Source organism: Lampris incognitus, chromosome 16, assembly GCF_029633865.1.
Source record: "Lampris incognitus isolate fLamInc1 chromosome 16, fLamInc1.hap2, whole genome shotgun sequence".
In the NCBI taxonomy this organism is placed as follows: domain Eukaryota; kingdom Metazoa; phylum Chordata; class Actinopteri; order Lampriformes; family Lampridae; genus Lampris; species Lampris incognitus.
In genome coordinates this window covers 9,215,898-9,233,477 of record NC_079226.1, presented here as the reverse complement: position 1 = coordinate 9,233,477, position 17,580 = coordinate 9,215,898, and the positions used below count along the sequence as shown (strand labels likewise).

The 17,580-nt window shown below is 47.3% G+C and overlaps 1 protein-coding gene across 2 annotated transcripts in view; it reads left to right on the top strand.

The window, feature by feature from the left end:
• LOC130126434 (leucine-rich repeat and fibronectin type-III domain-containing protein 5-like) overlaps positions 1-17,097 on the top strand; it is a 45,541-nt gene extending 28,444 nt beyond the window's left edge. Inside the window, exons 7-9 of one of the 2 annotated variants that reach the window (XM_056295948.1) lie at positions 14,871-15,144; positions 16,096-16,416; positions 16,492-17,097. In XM_056295948.1, coding sequence (XP_056151923.1) covers positions 14,871-15,144; positions 16,096-16,416; positions 16,492-17,097 — 1,201 coding nt within the window. Of the gene's footprint in view, positions 1-14,870; positions 15,145-16,095 lie in introns of both variants that reach the window. The other variant, XM_056295949.1, reaches the window with a different exon arrangement.
• The last annotated feature ends 483 nt before the right edge of the window (positions 17,098-17,580 follow it).

Here is a 17,580-nt window from a genome sequence, read left to right as displayed (position 1 = left end):
TCTCAGCAGCTAGCATAGTTAGCACAGATACACAACTATTTCCAAACACATCGTTTCAAATGATGCCATTCAGCCATCCTTACCGGTATTCATTGGCCAAATGAAGAAAGTTAAACTAATACATATATTTAAATTAAGATGTCCATCATCTTATAAATCTGACATGTACTCGTGCAGAACAACGCAAAGCAAAAATGTTAACACATTTTTTTTAAAGGTCCATCTAGCAGATGGTTAAAACTGAGCTATGCTTTTTGTTTTTGAAATAAATCTGTAAAATTAGAGACTTTCAGTCCGCTGATTTCTTTTGTGGCCTCATCTTTTCCTGATCAGTTACCTCAGCTCCAACCATCCATTTGTTTAAGCACTTTTGTTATTTTGAACTTTTTTTTCTGCTAGATTTTTCCCCCCCAATTGTATCCGACCAATTACCCCACTCTTCCGAGCTGTCCCGGTCGCTGCTCCACCCCTTCTGCCAATCCCGGGAGGGCTGCAGACTACCACATTCCTCCTCCGATATATGTGGAGTCACCAGCCGCTTCTTTTCACCTGACAGTGAGGAGTTTCACCAGGGGGACGTAGCGGGTGGGAGGATCACACTATTCCCCCCAGTTCCCCCTCCCCCCTGAACAGGCGCCCTGACCAACCAGAGGAGATGCTAGTGCAGCGACTAGGACACACCCACATCCGGCTTCCCACCTGCAGACACGGCCGATTGTGTCTGTAGGGACACCTGACCAAGCCGGAGGTAACATGGGGATTTGATCCGGCGATCCCCGTGTTGGTAGGCAACGGAATAGACCGCTATGCTACCCAGACGCCCTTGCTGCCATGTTTTTTTTGTTGCAGGATGCGTGGTGTATGTGTTTAGTAAAGGGCTGTGAACATGATGGGAGGATGAGGAAACTGATATTTTGAAGGCAGTTTTGCAGACAATTCTACCTGCTGTACAATCTCAATGGGCAAAAAATTAAACAAAAAAACTATTAGTTTTAATCCTTTGAAGCTGCTCAAACTGAGCAAAACTTTTAGTGTTGTTTTGCTCCTTCTTCTTTTCCTTTAAAGCCACTTGATAGAAACTTGAGCCTCTGCCCGTTTCTTACGGGAGGGGAAGGAGGCCCAGATAAACTGGCATGGCTCTTGACGTTCACTGACCTTTTGCACTTGACCTCTACAACGGGGGGAAGACACGCTGTCTTTGGGTTTTACACAGCAGTGGTTTAATTGACATGTTTGGCGACGGGGCGGCAATGACAGTTAAACTCAGACGACAGCATGTCCACAACGATGGCCATAAAATGGCCACAAAAGAAAATGTCCCCCCATTCTGATGGAGTGCCGTTTATTATCCTGAGTTAAAGACTGGATGAGAGGAAGCCTGTAATGACTGAGCGAAAGAGGAAATCAATGGATGGATGGCTTAACTGATTAGTGGATGACTAGATGAAGCAACGATGGCCATAAAATGACTATAAAGGAAATGTGACCTCACACAAATAGTCATTTCTTACCTGAAAGAAAGCAGGAGGGAGAATAGGAAGGGATGCATGATGGAAATAAAGACTGGCGGATAAATAAAAACGTACATCCATACATGTATTTTTCTTTTTTCCTGCACACTCGCTCCTTTTCGAGGTCTCGTCCCGTCAGCAGTCCCTGCACATACTGGGAATAAATTTTGAATCTCGACTTCACCTCAAAGATGAATAGATCTGCAGCTGAATCATGTCCACAAGTATGAAATTAAAATGAATTTCAAAAATAGATGAAGGGAGAAACCGATCAATGTGCCATCTGAATTTCTCAACGAAGAAGAAAAAAATGGAGGAAAGGATGAAGAAAGGGGGACAAGTCAAACATTGTCTTAGCTCACAATCAGTTTTATGGGGGCGTCCGGATAGCATAGCGGTATATTTCGTTGCCTACCAACACGGGGATCGCCGGTTCGAATCCCCGTGTTGCCTCCGGCTTGGTCGGGCATCCCTGCAGACACAATGGCCGTATCTGCAGGTGGGAAGCCAGATGTGGGTATGTGTCCTGGTCGCTCCACTAGCGCCTCCTCTGGTCGACTGGGGCGCCTGTTAAGGGGGGAGGGGGAATTTGGGGGAATAGCGTGATCCTCCCACACGCTACGTCCCCCTGGTGAAACTCCTCACTGTCAGGTGAAAAAAAGCGGCTGGCGACTAGTCTGCGGCCCTCCCCCGATCAGCAGAGGGGGTGGAGCAGCGACCAGGACGGCTCGGAACACTGGAGTGTTTGGCCAATTACAATTGGGGAGAAGGGGGGGGGGGATAAAAATAAATAATCAGTTTTATGAATCGAGTACCTTATATATATATATATGTGTGTGTGTGTGTGTAAAACAGGCATCCATAACTTTCTATCAGAGTAAATTTTTCTAAATGTCACCACATTTACTTGTTTGTGTGTGACTGGCATCCATGGCTTCTCATCAGTGTGGTGGCACAATTATCTGGTTTAAAGAGACATGTTGTACGGAAGACCCACATATCATTATCTGACTCACTCTCATTTCTCTGTTTACTCAGGTTCACAGAATGAAGCAGCTTTTGTAATATTGATGGGCTGAATTTGATTTGTCTGAGCAGCCCAATGTAGGAAAATTATTCATATTTTCACTCTTTATGCAAAGCAAATCCCTCAGTCTAAGCATGATCTCCAGAATAATCAGTGGTACAGGATTCACACACACACACACACACACACAAAACTATCCATCCCTCTGTTTGTCCTCATCCAGGTTCTCATCTCTTCTTCCCATTGTTTGATTATGATTCTTTGTTCATTTGGAGGTCATTTTCCCCTCCAGTAGATCCGGTAAGCCATGGGGGCTTGTTGCCATTTGTCCAAAAAGAAAAAAAAGGCACTGAGCAAATTGTGTTATGAACTTTTTTATGAGCCATACGAGGAGTGGGGGATGAGTCTCGAGTTTTTATAATGTATACACCGGGGGGCGGGGGATGCTTCCGTCTTGCCAGTGGTCCCTGCGGCCCGGGTATAACACCTAGTTCAGCTGTGCTTAAAGGGTAAAAAAAAATATCTGCCTTTATCCTGTTGTAACGCTGCAATTCTTCTTTTATGGTGTCATAAACACTGTGAGGCAAGCATAACAGTGCCAGCGCTCTAAGTGGCCTACAGGGTTTTGGAAGTCGACTGAAGCACAGCATTAAGGAGAGATTTAGATGACTCGGCTAAACAAGGAAGGAAGGAAGGAGATGCAGCAATAAAAAAGGAAGACATGAAGAACAGAACACAGAAAAATGAAAAAAGAGTGTGCATGTGAGAGAGAGAGAATGACACATCAGTGCCGCTGTTGAAATTGTGCTTGTAAACATCAAATGTAAAGGGCACAAGACAATCATTAAGAATCATTTTAAGTGAGTCAGCTAAACTAGAGGAGTGAGGAGGAGGAAGGACGGAACAAAGAAGAGAAGGTGACAGCCATGCCATTACAGAGAGATGTAGGTGACTTATTTTAGTGGAGGAAAGAGACCTAGTAAAACAAGGAAGGAAGGAAAGAATACATGCAGCAAAGGTGTGAACAAACACCAGGTTTATGACTGGACCGTGTATGGCCATTGTTGTGGCCTGTTGGTTACCGGGACAGTCGGTGGTAATGTCTATAATGTGAATATTAAATGTTCATCTTTAATTTTCTGTAGTGGTCCCCAGTGATATTTGTTGTTAAGTGTTCCACTCTTATTGGTTCGGTAGTATCCAGGAGCAGCAACATATTCCATTCGTTAGCGCTGCACCGATTCAATTCGAAAGACCATCAGCCAATAGGGAAACTGCCACTTCTGTGTTTAGCAGCGACGTCGTTGGTCATCTGATCCAGCGGCCCAATAGTGTAACTTGCTCACTCAGCCACTCTAAACATGATCACCGACAGACAGTCACGGGTGTAGGGCTGGCCCCGCTGGCCGGTCCAGCCAAACAACAGGAAGGAATGAAGGCATGCGAGCTAAAGAAAGATCGGCATGGTGGCGCAGTGGTTAGCGCTGTCGCCTCACAGCAAGAAGGTCCTGGGTTCGAAACCCAGGGTAGTCCAACCTTGGGGGTCATCCCAGTTCCTTTCGGTGTGGAGTTTGCAGGTTCTCCCTGTGTCTGCGGTGGGTTTTCTCCTGGTGCTCCGGTTTCCCCCACCATCAAAAAGACATGCATGTCCCCGGGTGCTGCACGGCAGCTGCCCACTGCTCGTAGCTACACAGCTAGGATGGGTTAAATGCAGAGAGGAATTTCCCTACAGGGATCAATAAAGCATCTCAAAATCTCTCTCAAAATCTCTCAATGAAAGAGCAAAGACAAAGTCAGGGACATTATGTCGAAAAACCAAAAGAAATAAAATGAGGGCAAAAGATAGATCGAGAGAAAATGGAACGTGCCAGTGTAATCTTTAAAAATCAAGGTTTTAAACATGTACACAAAGCTTTAAGGAAACAGCTAAATCATTACGGATGAATTTAAGTGACTCAGCTTAACTGAAGGAGTGCAATCAGAAGGGAGAAAGGGGAGAGATTCACATCGATCCATTAAGAAGAGAGAGATGACCAGGCTAAAGTGAAATAATGAGACCTGGTAAAACAAGGATGGAAGGGAGGAGGGAGACTCTGGCTTGCTAGAGATACAGAAACTTCTGGAACACTTTAGCATCCATCCTATTTGGTGTATTTGTACTGAAGTAAGCACTAAAAAGGATCCTGGGGTCTCGCTCATAAAATGTTCTTTGGCATCAAATTTGTTCCCACACCCTCATGGAATTTTGTAGCCCTTGGGTTTGTCTGACAGGAAGCAGCAAAGCCTGATGGTTATTTGTAACTCCTTCCCCCGACATCTACTGTCCACCCGTTGCAACCAACAGTCACCCAGGTTTACAAAGACGCTAACGTTAGCCAGCTGGTGTGTGAATTTAGAAGTTACCCAGGCTTTACATCTTCTCTGAGACAAAGTTGAGCACTAAAAAAGTCCATGGGTGTGTCAAAACAAAACTGTGTGAACATTTTAAAGGTTAAATGAGGCCTCTAATGAGTGTGGGTGCCCTCTATTTTTTTCTAACATGCACCTTTTTTTGCAGTAATTTGACATGAACCCTATAAAGACTCTTCCACAAAAATAGCTTTTGAATAGAAAGACGAGGTTGTAAACCATAATTATTTTGAGTGGAAATGGAATTCTGTTTTTCTTTTCAATTATTTTGTGTAAGGAGTAATACTTTAATATAAAATGTGGAGATGTTAAGCCTTTGCTTGCTGAGCTTTAAGAACTAGAGGACCTCTCCTTCACCATATCCATTCTGTATGTTCTCTGTTAAAACGTGAGTAGATGAAGCTGCGTTATGCGCAGCATCACAACCGTGATGGAGAGCTCATTTAATTATTTTAATTTTGAGCATATCAATATAGACTCGTGTGGAAATGCGACAGGCATGGGCGCAAGTCCATGATTACTGGGATGGCATCCAACGCTTTACCTGTGCCCCCGTCCATAGGGTTAGTGGTTGTGTCAGGAAGGGCATCTGATGTAAAATTTTGCCAAATCAGTATGCGGATTGACAAGACCATACCGGATCGGTTGAGGCCCGGGTTAACAATGGCCGCCATTGGTGCTGTGCCCTCACATGGTACCAATGGAAACAGTAAAATTCACTGTACTGACCCCTGAAAAACAGGGAACAAGCCGAAAGAAGAAGAAAAAAGAATACAGAGTGATGAGGGTTGAGACAGTAGAGAAAACTCCTATGTTCCACCTCCATCTTGACTGAATGTTGGAGGTTTATATGAAAAAGGAGTCACAGTAAAACAGACATTTAGATTGGTCTTAAAACTGATGCAGGGTTTTTTTCTCTTCCTGAGCAGCTCAGATCCATTAGCACAGTGCTCTGCAAGATGCTGTGTTAGGCATTTTAACCATGACATCAGCAATAACACAGCAGGGGGGAACTAACAGTACCAACCACAATTTAATGTATATTTATAAATATATCTGTGACTATATGTATATTTATATCTGTGTTTCTGCCTATCTATCTGTGTGTATATTCCAAACACAAAGACATAATTTGCCATCCCGCTAAGCTTTATCTTTATTCCCCACTCTCCACTATATATATATATATATATATATATATATATATATAGAGAGAGAGAGAGAGAGAGAGGGGGGGGGGTTCCACCCGAAGTCCAGCAACCTGAGACTGCACGATAAGCGAAAAGATGGGGGCCGAGGGTCAGTGAGTGTCAGAGCCATTATCCAGGATGAAACCAGGAACATCCACGAGTGCATCAGAAAGAGGCACCCCCAGAACAAACTGCTGAGTGAGTACGTCAGGCAGCAGAAGACAGAGTAGGGAGGAAGAAAAGAGGAAGTATCATGGAAGACTAAGCCCCTCCATGGGATGTATCATTGTACCATCAACAGATAGAAGACGTGGCTGATAGAGAAGTCCTACCAGTGGCTAGAAAAGGCTGGACTGAAGGATAGCACAGAGGCTATGATCTTAGCAGCACAAGAACAGGCACTCAGGACCAGATCGGTTGAGGCAGGGGTCTACCATACCAAACAAGATCCAAGATGCAGGCTGTGCAAAAACACTCCTGAGACAGTCCAACACTTAGTAGCAGGGTGTAAAATGCTAGCTGGGAAAGCGTACACTGAAAGGCATAAGTGGCTGGGATAGTGTGCAGGGTCATCCATGCTGAATACAAACTGGAAGTCCCCAAGTCCAAATGGGAGACACTGCCAAAGGTGGTTAAGAATGGCAGAGCTAAGATCCTGTGGGACTTCAAGTTCCAGACTGACAAGCAGGTACTGGCTAACCAACCAGACATTGTGGTGGTCGACAAGGAACAGAAGACAGCCGTAATGACTGATGTAGCAATCCGGAGAGACAGCAACATCAAGAAGAAAGTGCACGAGAAGCTAGAGAAATACCAAGGGCCTGAGGGAAGAACTGTGGAAGGTTAATTCCACAGTAGTCCCAGTGGTAACAGCAGCACTAGGGACTGTGACCCCCAAACTGGGAGAGTGGGTCCAGCAGATTCCAAGAACAACATCTGAGGCCTCTGTACAGAAGAGTGCAGTCCTAGGAACAGCTAAGATACTGCACAGAACCTTTAAACTACCAGGCCTCCAGTAGAAGACCCGAGCTGTTGGTTGCCTCACAGCAAGAAGGTCCTGGATTCAAACCCGAGTATGTCCCAGGTCCTTTCTGTGTGGAGTTTGCATGTTCTCACCGAGTTTTCACCAGGTGCTCTGGTTTCCTCCCACCATCAAAAAGACATGCATGGTAGGGTTAATACTCCTATCTGTGCCCCTGACCAAGGCAATGGAAACAAGAACTGGAGTTGGTCCCATGGCGCTGCAGCTGCCCACTGCTCCTGGCTACACAGTTAGGATGGGTTAAATGCAGAAAATGAATTTCCCCAAGGGGATTAATAAAAGTATATCTAGAGATATTTAATGTATGAGGGGTCCTTAAAACGCAAAAGACATTAGAACACAAGGTAAATATTTTATTCATCAATGTGTGTGTATCTTTTCTTAAGGCCTTCAGTCCTAAACATCTCCGGTAGTGCTCCTAGCTGTGTGAGTAGTTTGATTTTTATTTTTGGTTTAGCAAAAAACATCAATTTGGGGGAAAATAAAGTGTGAACATCGGAATTACTTCAAAGGGAAACATGGCCAATTATCATTTAACACTGACGCAAACAGAAAGAGATGCTGGCTGCTCCACCATTCAGCCACTCTGCAACAATGAAAAAGAACCTCTTTTGCTATTGAGCATTTGCTACTGTAGACTGGGGCATCTGCAGTTAACTAATACACCAAATAAATACATTAACAAAGTGTAAATACAAAATCAATATTCATTCCCACACTTGGACTATGTCAGTAAACAGTGGCTGTGTGGATCTGACTTGGCTGCCGTGTGCCTCGGCTCCCCCACACTGATCAATCAGCCGCTAATAGTCGTAATTAGAACCAGTGTGAACAACAGCTTTACTATGATGTCTGCGTATCCTGTGCCGCGGCAGAATTTATGAAATATGTATTTTTATCCAAACGTTTAGGTGAAATATATGAATACTAAATCAGTGTTTTCACCACTTGCAAGCCAAGAATAGAGGGTATCACTGAAACACTGGAGGTTGGAACCTGTCCAGTCGAGTCCCCAAGGACCCTGATGCAGGTCGACACAGCTCTGACCTCCCGAGGGCGACAAGAGGGCCGAGGGAGGGGGCAACTGAGCACGGGATACACTTGTATTAATTCAGCCCTCATTCGCAATTACACGTGTTTAACTTGACCCAGGAGTACTGGTAGGATCTTTGCCAGTTCAATGCCTTTTCCTTCTGGAATAGGGCACATTTGTTGCTTGTGGAGTTTCTACAGTAGTTAGTCAAGTTAAAGGCCTGAAAGGGGACAATCTGATATCAGAGGAGAATGATCTCAGCACTGAAACAATGAAAGACAAAGAACAACTAAGAGATCATTTTGGCCTCCTGGCTTTGTCCTGACCCCTGTATTAAAAAAAAAAAAAGATTAGAGGCTGATTAAAACACACACACACACCGTCCGGGTAGCATAGCGGTCTATTCCGTTGCCTACCAATACGGGGATCGCCGGTTCGAATACCCGTGTTACCTCCGGCTTGGTGTCCCTACAGACACAATTGGCTGTGTCTGCGAGTGGGAAGCCGGGTGTGGGTATGTGTCCGGGTCGCTGCACTAGCACCTCCTCTGGTCAGTCGGGGCGCCTGTTCTGGGGGTGAGGGGTAACTGGAGGGAATAGCGTGATCCTCCCACGCCCTACATCTCCATGGTGAAACTCCTCACTGTCAGGGGAAAAGAAGCGGCTGGTGAGTCCACATGTATCTGCGGAGGCATGCGGTAGTCTGCAGCCCTCCCCGGATCAGCAGAGGGGGTGGAGCAGCGACCGGGACGGCTCGGAAATGTTGGATAGTTGGCCAGATACAATTGAGGAGAAAAAAGGGGGACACACACACTCTCTCTCAGAGGCAGAGGTGTAAAAGCTAGTCTAGTTAACACCACTCCTCAACTAGGTAGGGGAAACTAGCTAATGAAATCATCTGGTTTAGTAACATGGTTGGAGCAAATACACGGTTTGGACATTTACTTTCTGGATCTGGTTTTTACAACTCTGCTCAGAGGCACACAATGGGTTAAGGGGGCGGCTGCTGGTCTAAACGCTTGGTTTACTGCTGTCGGTGATGGGAACTGGCAGAATGCCAGATGTGAGCGACAAGACAAGCCACAGAGAGGATGAGGCTGGTGTGGGGGGGGGGCGACGACTGGTGTAACAAGCAAATATGCATCCTCTCATAAGTGGGAGCACACACACACAGACTGAAGAGCATGCACAGAGGGATGTGCATTCTCACCCAAAAACAGTCGTACCCACACACTCACACAATGTGTACACCACCCTTTTTTTTATTATTTTTTTTACAGAAACAAATTATCCCTCACACACTCTTTTTGTAATAACAGCCAGACACTTGCACACACAAGAACAGGCAAACACAAGGATGTACAAACACGCATGCAGACGTGCACAATGTACACACACACAAGGACGTGCAAACACACATCTAAAACGTGACTTGCCAACATGCCGATGCACGACACGCAAACAGTATTGCGCGCACACCCCCCCCCCTGCTGGGTGGGGGGCTTGGCAGAGTGCTGCAGATAGATTAGTGTAATGATCTCAGCAATCATCGGCCCACTGTAGGATTTGAAGTACTGGCAGCAAGACTCAGCCGAGACACACAAATGATCAGTGCCGAATGAGCCGGCCCGGCGGACTTCACCGAGCCGGCCCGGCGGACTTCACCACGCTGACTGAGCCGGCCCGGCTGACATCACCACGCTGACTGAGCCAGCCCGGCGGACGTCACCGAGCCGGCCCGGCTGACATCACCACGCTGACTGAGCCGGCCCGGCGGACTTCACCACGCTGACTGAGCCGGCCCGGCGGACTTCACCACGCGGACTGAGCCGGCCCGGCTGACATCACCACGCTGACTGAGCCGGCCCGGCTGACATCACCACGCTGACTGAGCCGGCCCGGCTGACTTCACCACGCGGACTGAGCCGGCCCGGCGGACGTCACCGAGCCGGCCCGGCTGACATCACCACGCTGACTGAGCCGGCCCGGCGGACTTCACCACGCTGACTGAGCCGGCCCTGCGGACTTCACCACGCTGACTGAGCCGGCCCGGCGGACGTCACCGAGCCGGCCCGGCTGACATCACCACGCTCACAGCTCTCGTAGTTATCGACGAGGTGTCGTATGTGTGTGAAAAAACTCAACACCGTACTTGGTGAATTTGCCAGAACGCAGACAGAAACGCGCCGTCAGTACCCTGCTGTGAATCCGCCTCCTTGAATTAGGAATTGCCGCAGCTTGCATTTCAAATGGAGAACAAAAACTCGCTGTGAAATTTAAATTCCTTTGTGCTAAAGTGACAAAACAAACAAACCCCAGAGGGAACGGGATGGCTTGTGAACAGTCATCCCAGACTGGTGTGTGTCCAGCAGCGTCTGGCGTGGAGAGTTTGTTCGGGGGGAGAGGTTTCGGGGGAGAGAAATGGATGGAGCGTCATTATGGTGGTAATTCACACACAAACTGGTCTGCTCTGGTTATTAGCTGACTGCGCCGGGGTTGTAAACGCTGACTCTGGACCGCCAACGGAGACGAAGAGCAGCCGCTGGTGCTCGCGGTTCACACCGCCACAGCAACCAGGACCTGCTTCTCTTGTCCGTTTGGTTTTTTTGTTAATGTGGTTTGTAAGGTCTGAGCTGCCATCAGTACAGCACAATACACACACACATGCCTGTATTACTGACGCCTCCCTCAAGACTACCATTTGTAGATTTGTACTGTTGCCAGGCAGCATGCCCCCCCCCTTTTCTCCCCAATTGTACCCGGCCAATTGCCCCACTCTTCTGAGCCGTACCGGTCGCTGCTCCACCCCCTCTGCCGATCCGGGGAGGGCTGCAGACTACCACATGCCTCCTCCCATACATGTGGAGTCACCAGCCGCTTCTTTTCACCTGACAGTGAGGAGTTTCACCAGGGGGAAGTACTGCGTGGGAGGTTCACACTATTCCCCCTAGTCCCCTGTGCCCCAACTGACCAGAGGAGGCGCTAGTGCGGCTACCAGGGCACACACATCCGGTTTCTCACCGGCAGACACGGCCAATTGTGTCTGTAGGGACGCCCGACCAAGCCGGAGGCAACACGGGGATTCGAACCGGCGATCCCCGTGTTGGTAGGCAACGGAACAGACCGCCATGCCACCCGGACACCTGCAGTATGACTTTTTGTTTGTTTGTTTTTTGGTGAATAATGAAGTACTTTCAGATTGTTTGGCTGGAGTAAACCTCTTCCAGACAGGACAAACATCAGACTTGAATGACGCCCATTTAATTACAATATTAAGATAAATCACTGGGACCAGATGTTGTGTGTGCCAGCTGCAGATGTGCGAGATAGAAATCAGCTGCACGGCCTTTTCACTTCATCTTATAGGGCAGTGGTTGATCTACCCTGAGGACCCCTCCACCTGATCTTGGGGGAGGGGGGTTGCAATTTGTAGAAACAGCAGAAACTGCATTTTAAATTGCATTATAGCATTTATTCACTCTTTGGGGCAAAAATAAGAGCTTTCAGTTGTACCTTAGATATAGTTAACAAAACAGAATTCTTATGCAGTAACTTTCAGATATATGTAACAAAACAGAATATGTATTCAGTAACTTTCAGATATATGTAACAAAACAGAATATGCATTCAGTAACTTTCAGATATATGTAACAAAACAGAATATGTATTCAGTAACTTTCAGATATATGTAACAACAGCATTTTTATGCAGTAACTTTTAACAATGCAAACGGGAGCGAGATCTCTTATTAAAATACAATAAATTACACTTGTGAAACAGATGTAATTAGAGAAAAAAGTCCTGTTACCCTTTATAGTTTAGGTAGATAAGGGTCTCAGTCACATTTGAGTGAAATAATCCTATTTCTATAAATGTCATAGGATCTTTTTTTTTTAAAGATATTTTATTTTCACGGACCCCTTGCAATTACACCAGGGGTCCGCGGACCCCCGGTTGAGAAACACTGGTATAGGGTATACGGTGCAGCTTCCCACTACAGATGGAAAGACTGAAAAACATCCCGTTTCCTCGGCATCCTCACACTTCTGAAATCCATCTGTCAGGTTTGTTTTTCAAACCATCAGTCACAGACAGACTTTCCTCTCGCTGGGTTTTCAGACAGATATGTATGAGTTGCCCAAAATGTTTGACGTTTCTCATAGGAAACTTTAAAAACTTCAATTTAATCTAATGCAAGTTCAAGTACTTTTTACAACGCCGTTCTCACGCGACATTGATAACGTTAGAAAAAATAAAAAATAATTATTGTAATAATAATCTACTATTACTATTATTACTTTTGGCTGCTCCCATTAGGAAGTTATTATTATTCAATATATATATATATATATAACGTTTTTTTCCGAAACAGACAATGGTGTTATAAGTGCTCAACCAATGATGAGCGGAATATCAACACAGATACAGGAAAAAACTTTATTAAACTGTATTAAAACTTTTTTACTGACAGCTGACGGTTGCTTATAGCATGAAACAGGCTTGTACTGTCTCGTAAAGGATTTCCTTGACTCACTGGATTATTTTGCTCCTTATTTGTTGAGCACTTTCCCTACCGTTGAGTGTTTCTTTTAACTAAGTTATATATATAAAATATTATATAAGTTAGGGAGTTATTATATTATCCAATTAGGGGTTATTAATAATAATAATAATAGTAATATCTCAGCCATAAATGGTTAAAGTATTTAATAGGTTTAATTTCTGACAGTTTAGTGTACAGGCACTTATGCAGATGACACCCTGTAAATGGGACGTGTGTTGCTGCAAGTGTGACTGGCTGTTTACACTCGCAAGCGTGCTTATGTCAGTGCACGTATTGATTTGATTTCCCGTGTGTGTGTGTCTGTGTGTGTGTGTGTGTGTGTGTAGCAGGGAAAGCTCACCGCAATAATAATGAAATCATCAAAGAAGCAGCACTGAAAGCATTCAGGGTCAAATAAGAAAATAACTGAATAATTAAAACCACATATATAGTCGCACACACACACCATCCATCCATCCATCCATCCACAGCGTGTGTGTGTGTGAGAGAGAGACTCCTGTGGCCGGGGTTCATCACTGTAACGATGGAAACATTGAGAGGGGCAGAGAGGAGAATAGTCAGGGTCAGAACGTCCACAGTCTCATTAGTCCACTTCGGCCATTTAAATGCTCACACTATACCAAACGCACACGCACACACACAGCGGGGGCACTTTAGTGACTTACACTCATCCGCTAACCTTTCCCTGCAGAGCCCCTCTTCTTAACCTTCACCCACCACTAATTCCAGCCTGGATTAGAACCCGGCCCGGCCGGCCGGCCCTCCCTCGGAACACCGGGCCGGCCACAAGCTTCGAGCTGCACCCTGGCTTTGATTTTAATGAGGAATCCGATTAGCATTTTAATGGGAAACTTGAGAAAAGCTGACAAGCTATTTTTGGAAAAGTGAAGGACGAACGTTGTGCACCGCTATTCCCAAAACGTGGCGAGTGTCAGGTGAAGAATTACAACGTGACCGACGGAAATCCAAAACGAACAAGTACCGCTTTCCAAGGCCGAGCTGAATGCTAAACACACCAGTATTTCATACAACTGAAACCCTTCTGGACCCGGTGTAAATAAACAAAACCGCCAGACATAAACTCACTGTTGTTCATGTTGTACCTGATGACTTGTTTTCCCATTTCTTGCTTGATTTCTGAAATATTTACCCATATTTAATCCTTACTCAGGCGGCTCGGTGGTTAAGTCAAGTCGAGTTAATTCTGTGTGTATAAACCAGTATCACAAACTACAACATTTCCTCAAGGCGCTTTACAGCAATGCAACAGTCAGCACTGTTGCCTGACAGCAAGAAGGTGCCGGGTTCGAACCCCAGGCCGTTTCTGTGTGGAGTTTTCATGTTCTCCCCGTGTCTGCGTGGGCCCCCAGTTTCCTCCCGCCATCAAAAAGACACGCACGTTAGGGTTGATACTCCTGCCTGTGCCCCTGAGCAAGGCAATGGAAAGAAGAGCTGGAGCTGGTCCCTGGGTGCTGCAGCTGCCCGCTGCTCCTATCCAACAGGACGGGTTACATGTACAGAACATGTGTCACTGTAAGCTGTACAATGACAAAATAAAGTGGCTTTCTTCCTCTTTTCCATGTTTTCTTTTATCCTTTATTCGGTCAGTGTTGTTGTCTTCTGTGCTCCTACAGCTGCCATTAGTAAGCCGGCTCTGGGCCGCTGCATTATAAAAGTGCTGAGGTTTCAGGCCTGGGTACAGCTCTGTACCTGTCGAGCTCCTCTCTCATTATAATGTATTCATTACTGCAACGAGGAATTTATCATTTAGCACGGCACTTCATAACATTAACCCACATTACTGTCGTAGGGCATTAAGACCGAGGTTAGAGCACAGTTAAAGGAACATTCTGGTTTTTCTGCAGGTATTATAACACCCGTTTACTACGTATTGTGTGTCCTTTGTGTTGCTCACAACCATATCCAAACCATATTGGAGGCTTTGGTTTGTTTTGAATGAGGTTGTCCGGTTTTTCATTTGTGTACCAGCTTCACGGAAGGTGTCCGAGTCCGGTCTGTCCATTCTCAGAGAATATTAACGTCCATCTTTCCCTCCCGACCCCATCTCCATCTTGCCCATCCTCTCCCTCCACAGAATGATCCCGCCCACCAGCAAGAACTTCCTGGTCAACAACCTGGCGGCGGGAACGCAGTACGACCTTTGCGTGCTGGCCATCTACGACGACGCCATCACCTCGCTGACGGCGACGCGCGTGGTCGGCTGTGTGCAGTTCTCCACCGAGTCCGAGTACATGAGGTGTCACTTCATGCAGTCCCAGTTCCTCGGTGGCACCATGATCATCATCATCGGAGGGATAATAGTGGCCTCGGTGCTCGTGTTCATCATCATACTGATGATACGATACAAGGTGCGTGTGACTGTCTGTCTGTCCACCTACCAGTCTGTCTGTCTCTTCATATGTCTGTCCATCGTCTATCTATCTGTGTCTGTCTGTCTGTGTTTACGTAAGTCTATGTATTCATCTAGCCACTGTCTGTTTGTCAATGTATATCTATTTTGTTGCCGTCTGCCATCTGTCTATCCACTCCGGCCATGAAAGCGAGGTTTAAGTTAAAGAAGGACAAGTTCAGATATTTGACAATATATTCTCGTTTTTGGATTTGGTCGGATTGGTGCAGCATCAGCAGTAATGTGGACGTTGTACCGCACCGTTGTGGTGAAGAGGGAGCTGAGCCGGAAGGCAAAGCTCTCAATTTACCAGTCAATCTTCGTTCCAAACCCTCACCTATGGTCATGAGCTTTGGGTGGTGACTGAAAGGGTGAGATCACAAATACAAGCGGCTGAAATGAGTTTCCTCCGTAGGGTGTCTGGGCTCAGCCTTAGAGATAGGGTGAGGAGCTCAGACATCCGGAGGGAGCTCGGAGTAGAGCCGCTGCTCCTTCGCGTCGAAAGGAGCCAGTTGAGGTGGTTCAGGCATCTGATGAGGATGCCTCCTGGGCGCCTTCCTTTGGAGGTTTACCAGGCAGGTCCAACTGGGAAGAGACCCCGAGTAGACCCAGAACTCGCTGGAGGGACTACATGTCCAATCTGGCCTGGCAATGTCTTGGGATCCCCCAGGAGGAGCTGGAGGATGTGCCCTACTTAGCTTGCTGCCACCGCGACCCGACCCCGGAGAAGCGGCTGATGATGAATGAGTGAATTCTCATTTTTAGCTTTATTTTTAATCTTCATCTGTACATCGCCCCCCCCCCCCACCCCCCCAAGAACTCCATCCTAACCATTATATAGAGGTGGAGTGTGTTTTCAAAAGCAATATGGACAAACAATCGAAACCTCTCTTTCTCTTTTGTTCCTCAGGTGTGTAACCAAGGTGAGGGTGGAAAAGGGGTTTCCATGGCGATGACCAACGTCCACTCGCAGACCAATGGACAGCAGCAGTCGCAGGGATGCACTGTGACTCCGAGTGCGTCAAAACACGGTGTGCTCGGATTGGACGACCTCTCAGGGGGCGGGAAGAAGAGGGGCGGAGAAGGTGGAGGGGGGAGGCAGGACACCATGACCAACTCCTCCGATATTTCGCTGCCTGATTGCTCCACGGCGACGTCAGTCCTCAGCAAGCCCTGGGCGGCGAGCGGCCCGACCGCAGGCTTCGAAGCCGCCATCGGGGATAGGGAAAAAGTGGCAGGGGAGAGAGGGTCGCGAGAGAGAGGCTCAGCGGTAGGAGAAAGAGCTCTTTCATCAGCAGGTGGCGAGCGGTCGGTCAGCGCCGCGTCGTCGGCCGCCACCGGCTCACTGGGCAAGCCCAAGAGAAAACCCACTCCCATTAAGCCCGGCCCCGCAGGTGCCAATGCCTCCTCTTCCTCTTCAGCCACAGCCACCCCGGACAGCACCATCTCCCCCTTGCCTCGCTCGCCCTCTGCCGCCTCCTCTGCGCACATGTCCTCCATCGTTCCCCTGGAACACCTCAACACCAACCGCAACAACTCCACCTCGCTCAACCAGCCGCCACCTCCCTTCCCTCCCCCGTTCTCCAGCCACACGCCCTCTCCGAGCCCCCACCCCTCACTGCGGTTTAAAGACACCCCCATCCTGCGTCGTGCTCCCCGCGTCACCGCCAAGTACCAGACTCTCCCCACGGAGGAGGGAGGGAGGGGCAAGGCCAGGAGGTACTCGCTTAGCGAGGAAGGCTCAAAGACTCCTTGCCCCTCCCAACAGGGCGGAGGGCCGCCCAAATTAGGACGCATGATGCGGAACAAACGGAGCCAATCCATGAGTGGTATGCTAATCCCTAAGGAGGAAGGGGAGGAGTGTAACAAAGGGCGGTGCGGGTCTGACTGGATCCTGGAGAGCACCGTCTGAAACGACCTCACCGGCTGTGTTCCACGTTTATTTGTTATCGTTGTTTGTAGGCGTGAGTGTGGGTTCTCCGGGGCTGCGCGTGCATGTGTGCGTGTGCGTTACTTTCCAACATTTGTTCCAAGGTGCATGAGACACTGTCGGTGTGTGTACGTGTGTTTTGATGCGCCGTGTGTTTGCGAAGAAACTGACCGAGTGTGTATTTGTGCTCCTGTTGATTTGAACATTTTGTTTCGTAGCTGCACGACGGGGCGTGTGTGAATAACTGCAACTTCGGCTAGTTGTGCGTTAGTACGTGTGTGTGTGTGAATACAAGAACGTGTGGACATCTTTCAAATGTGTGTTTTTGTCATAATTTTTTAACCGCCATTTTTTTTTTTCAGTTACCACTTTCACCACAACAAATACCCCAAAGTTTTTCGTTTTCCCAGTCGGTTGTTCGGTGAGTGGGTGTTTTGCCTTGTAGGTGTCTTCTTGCGTCCACTT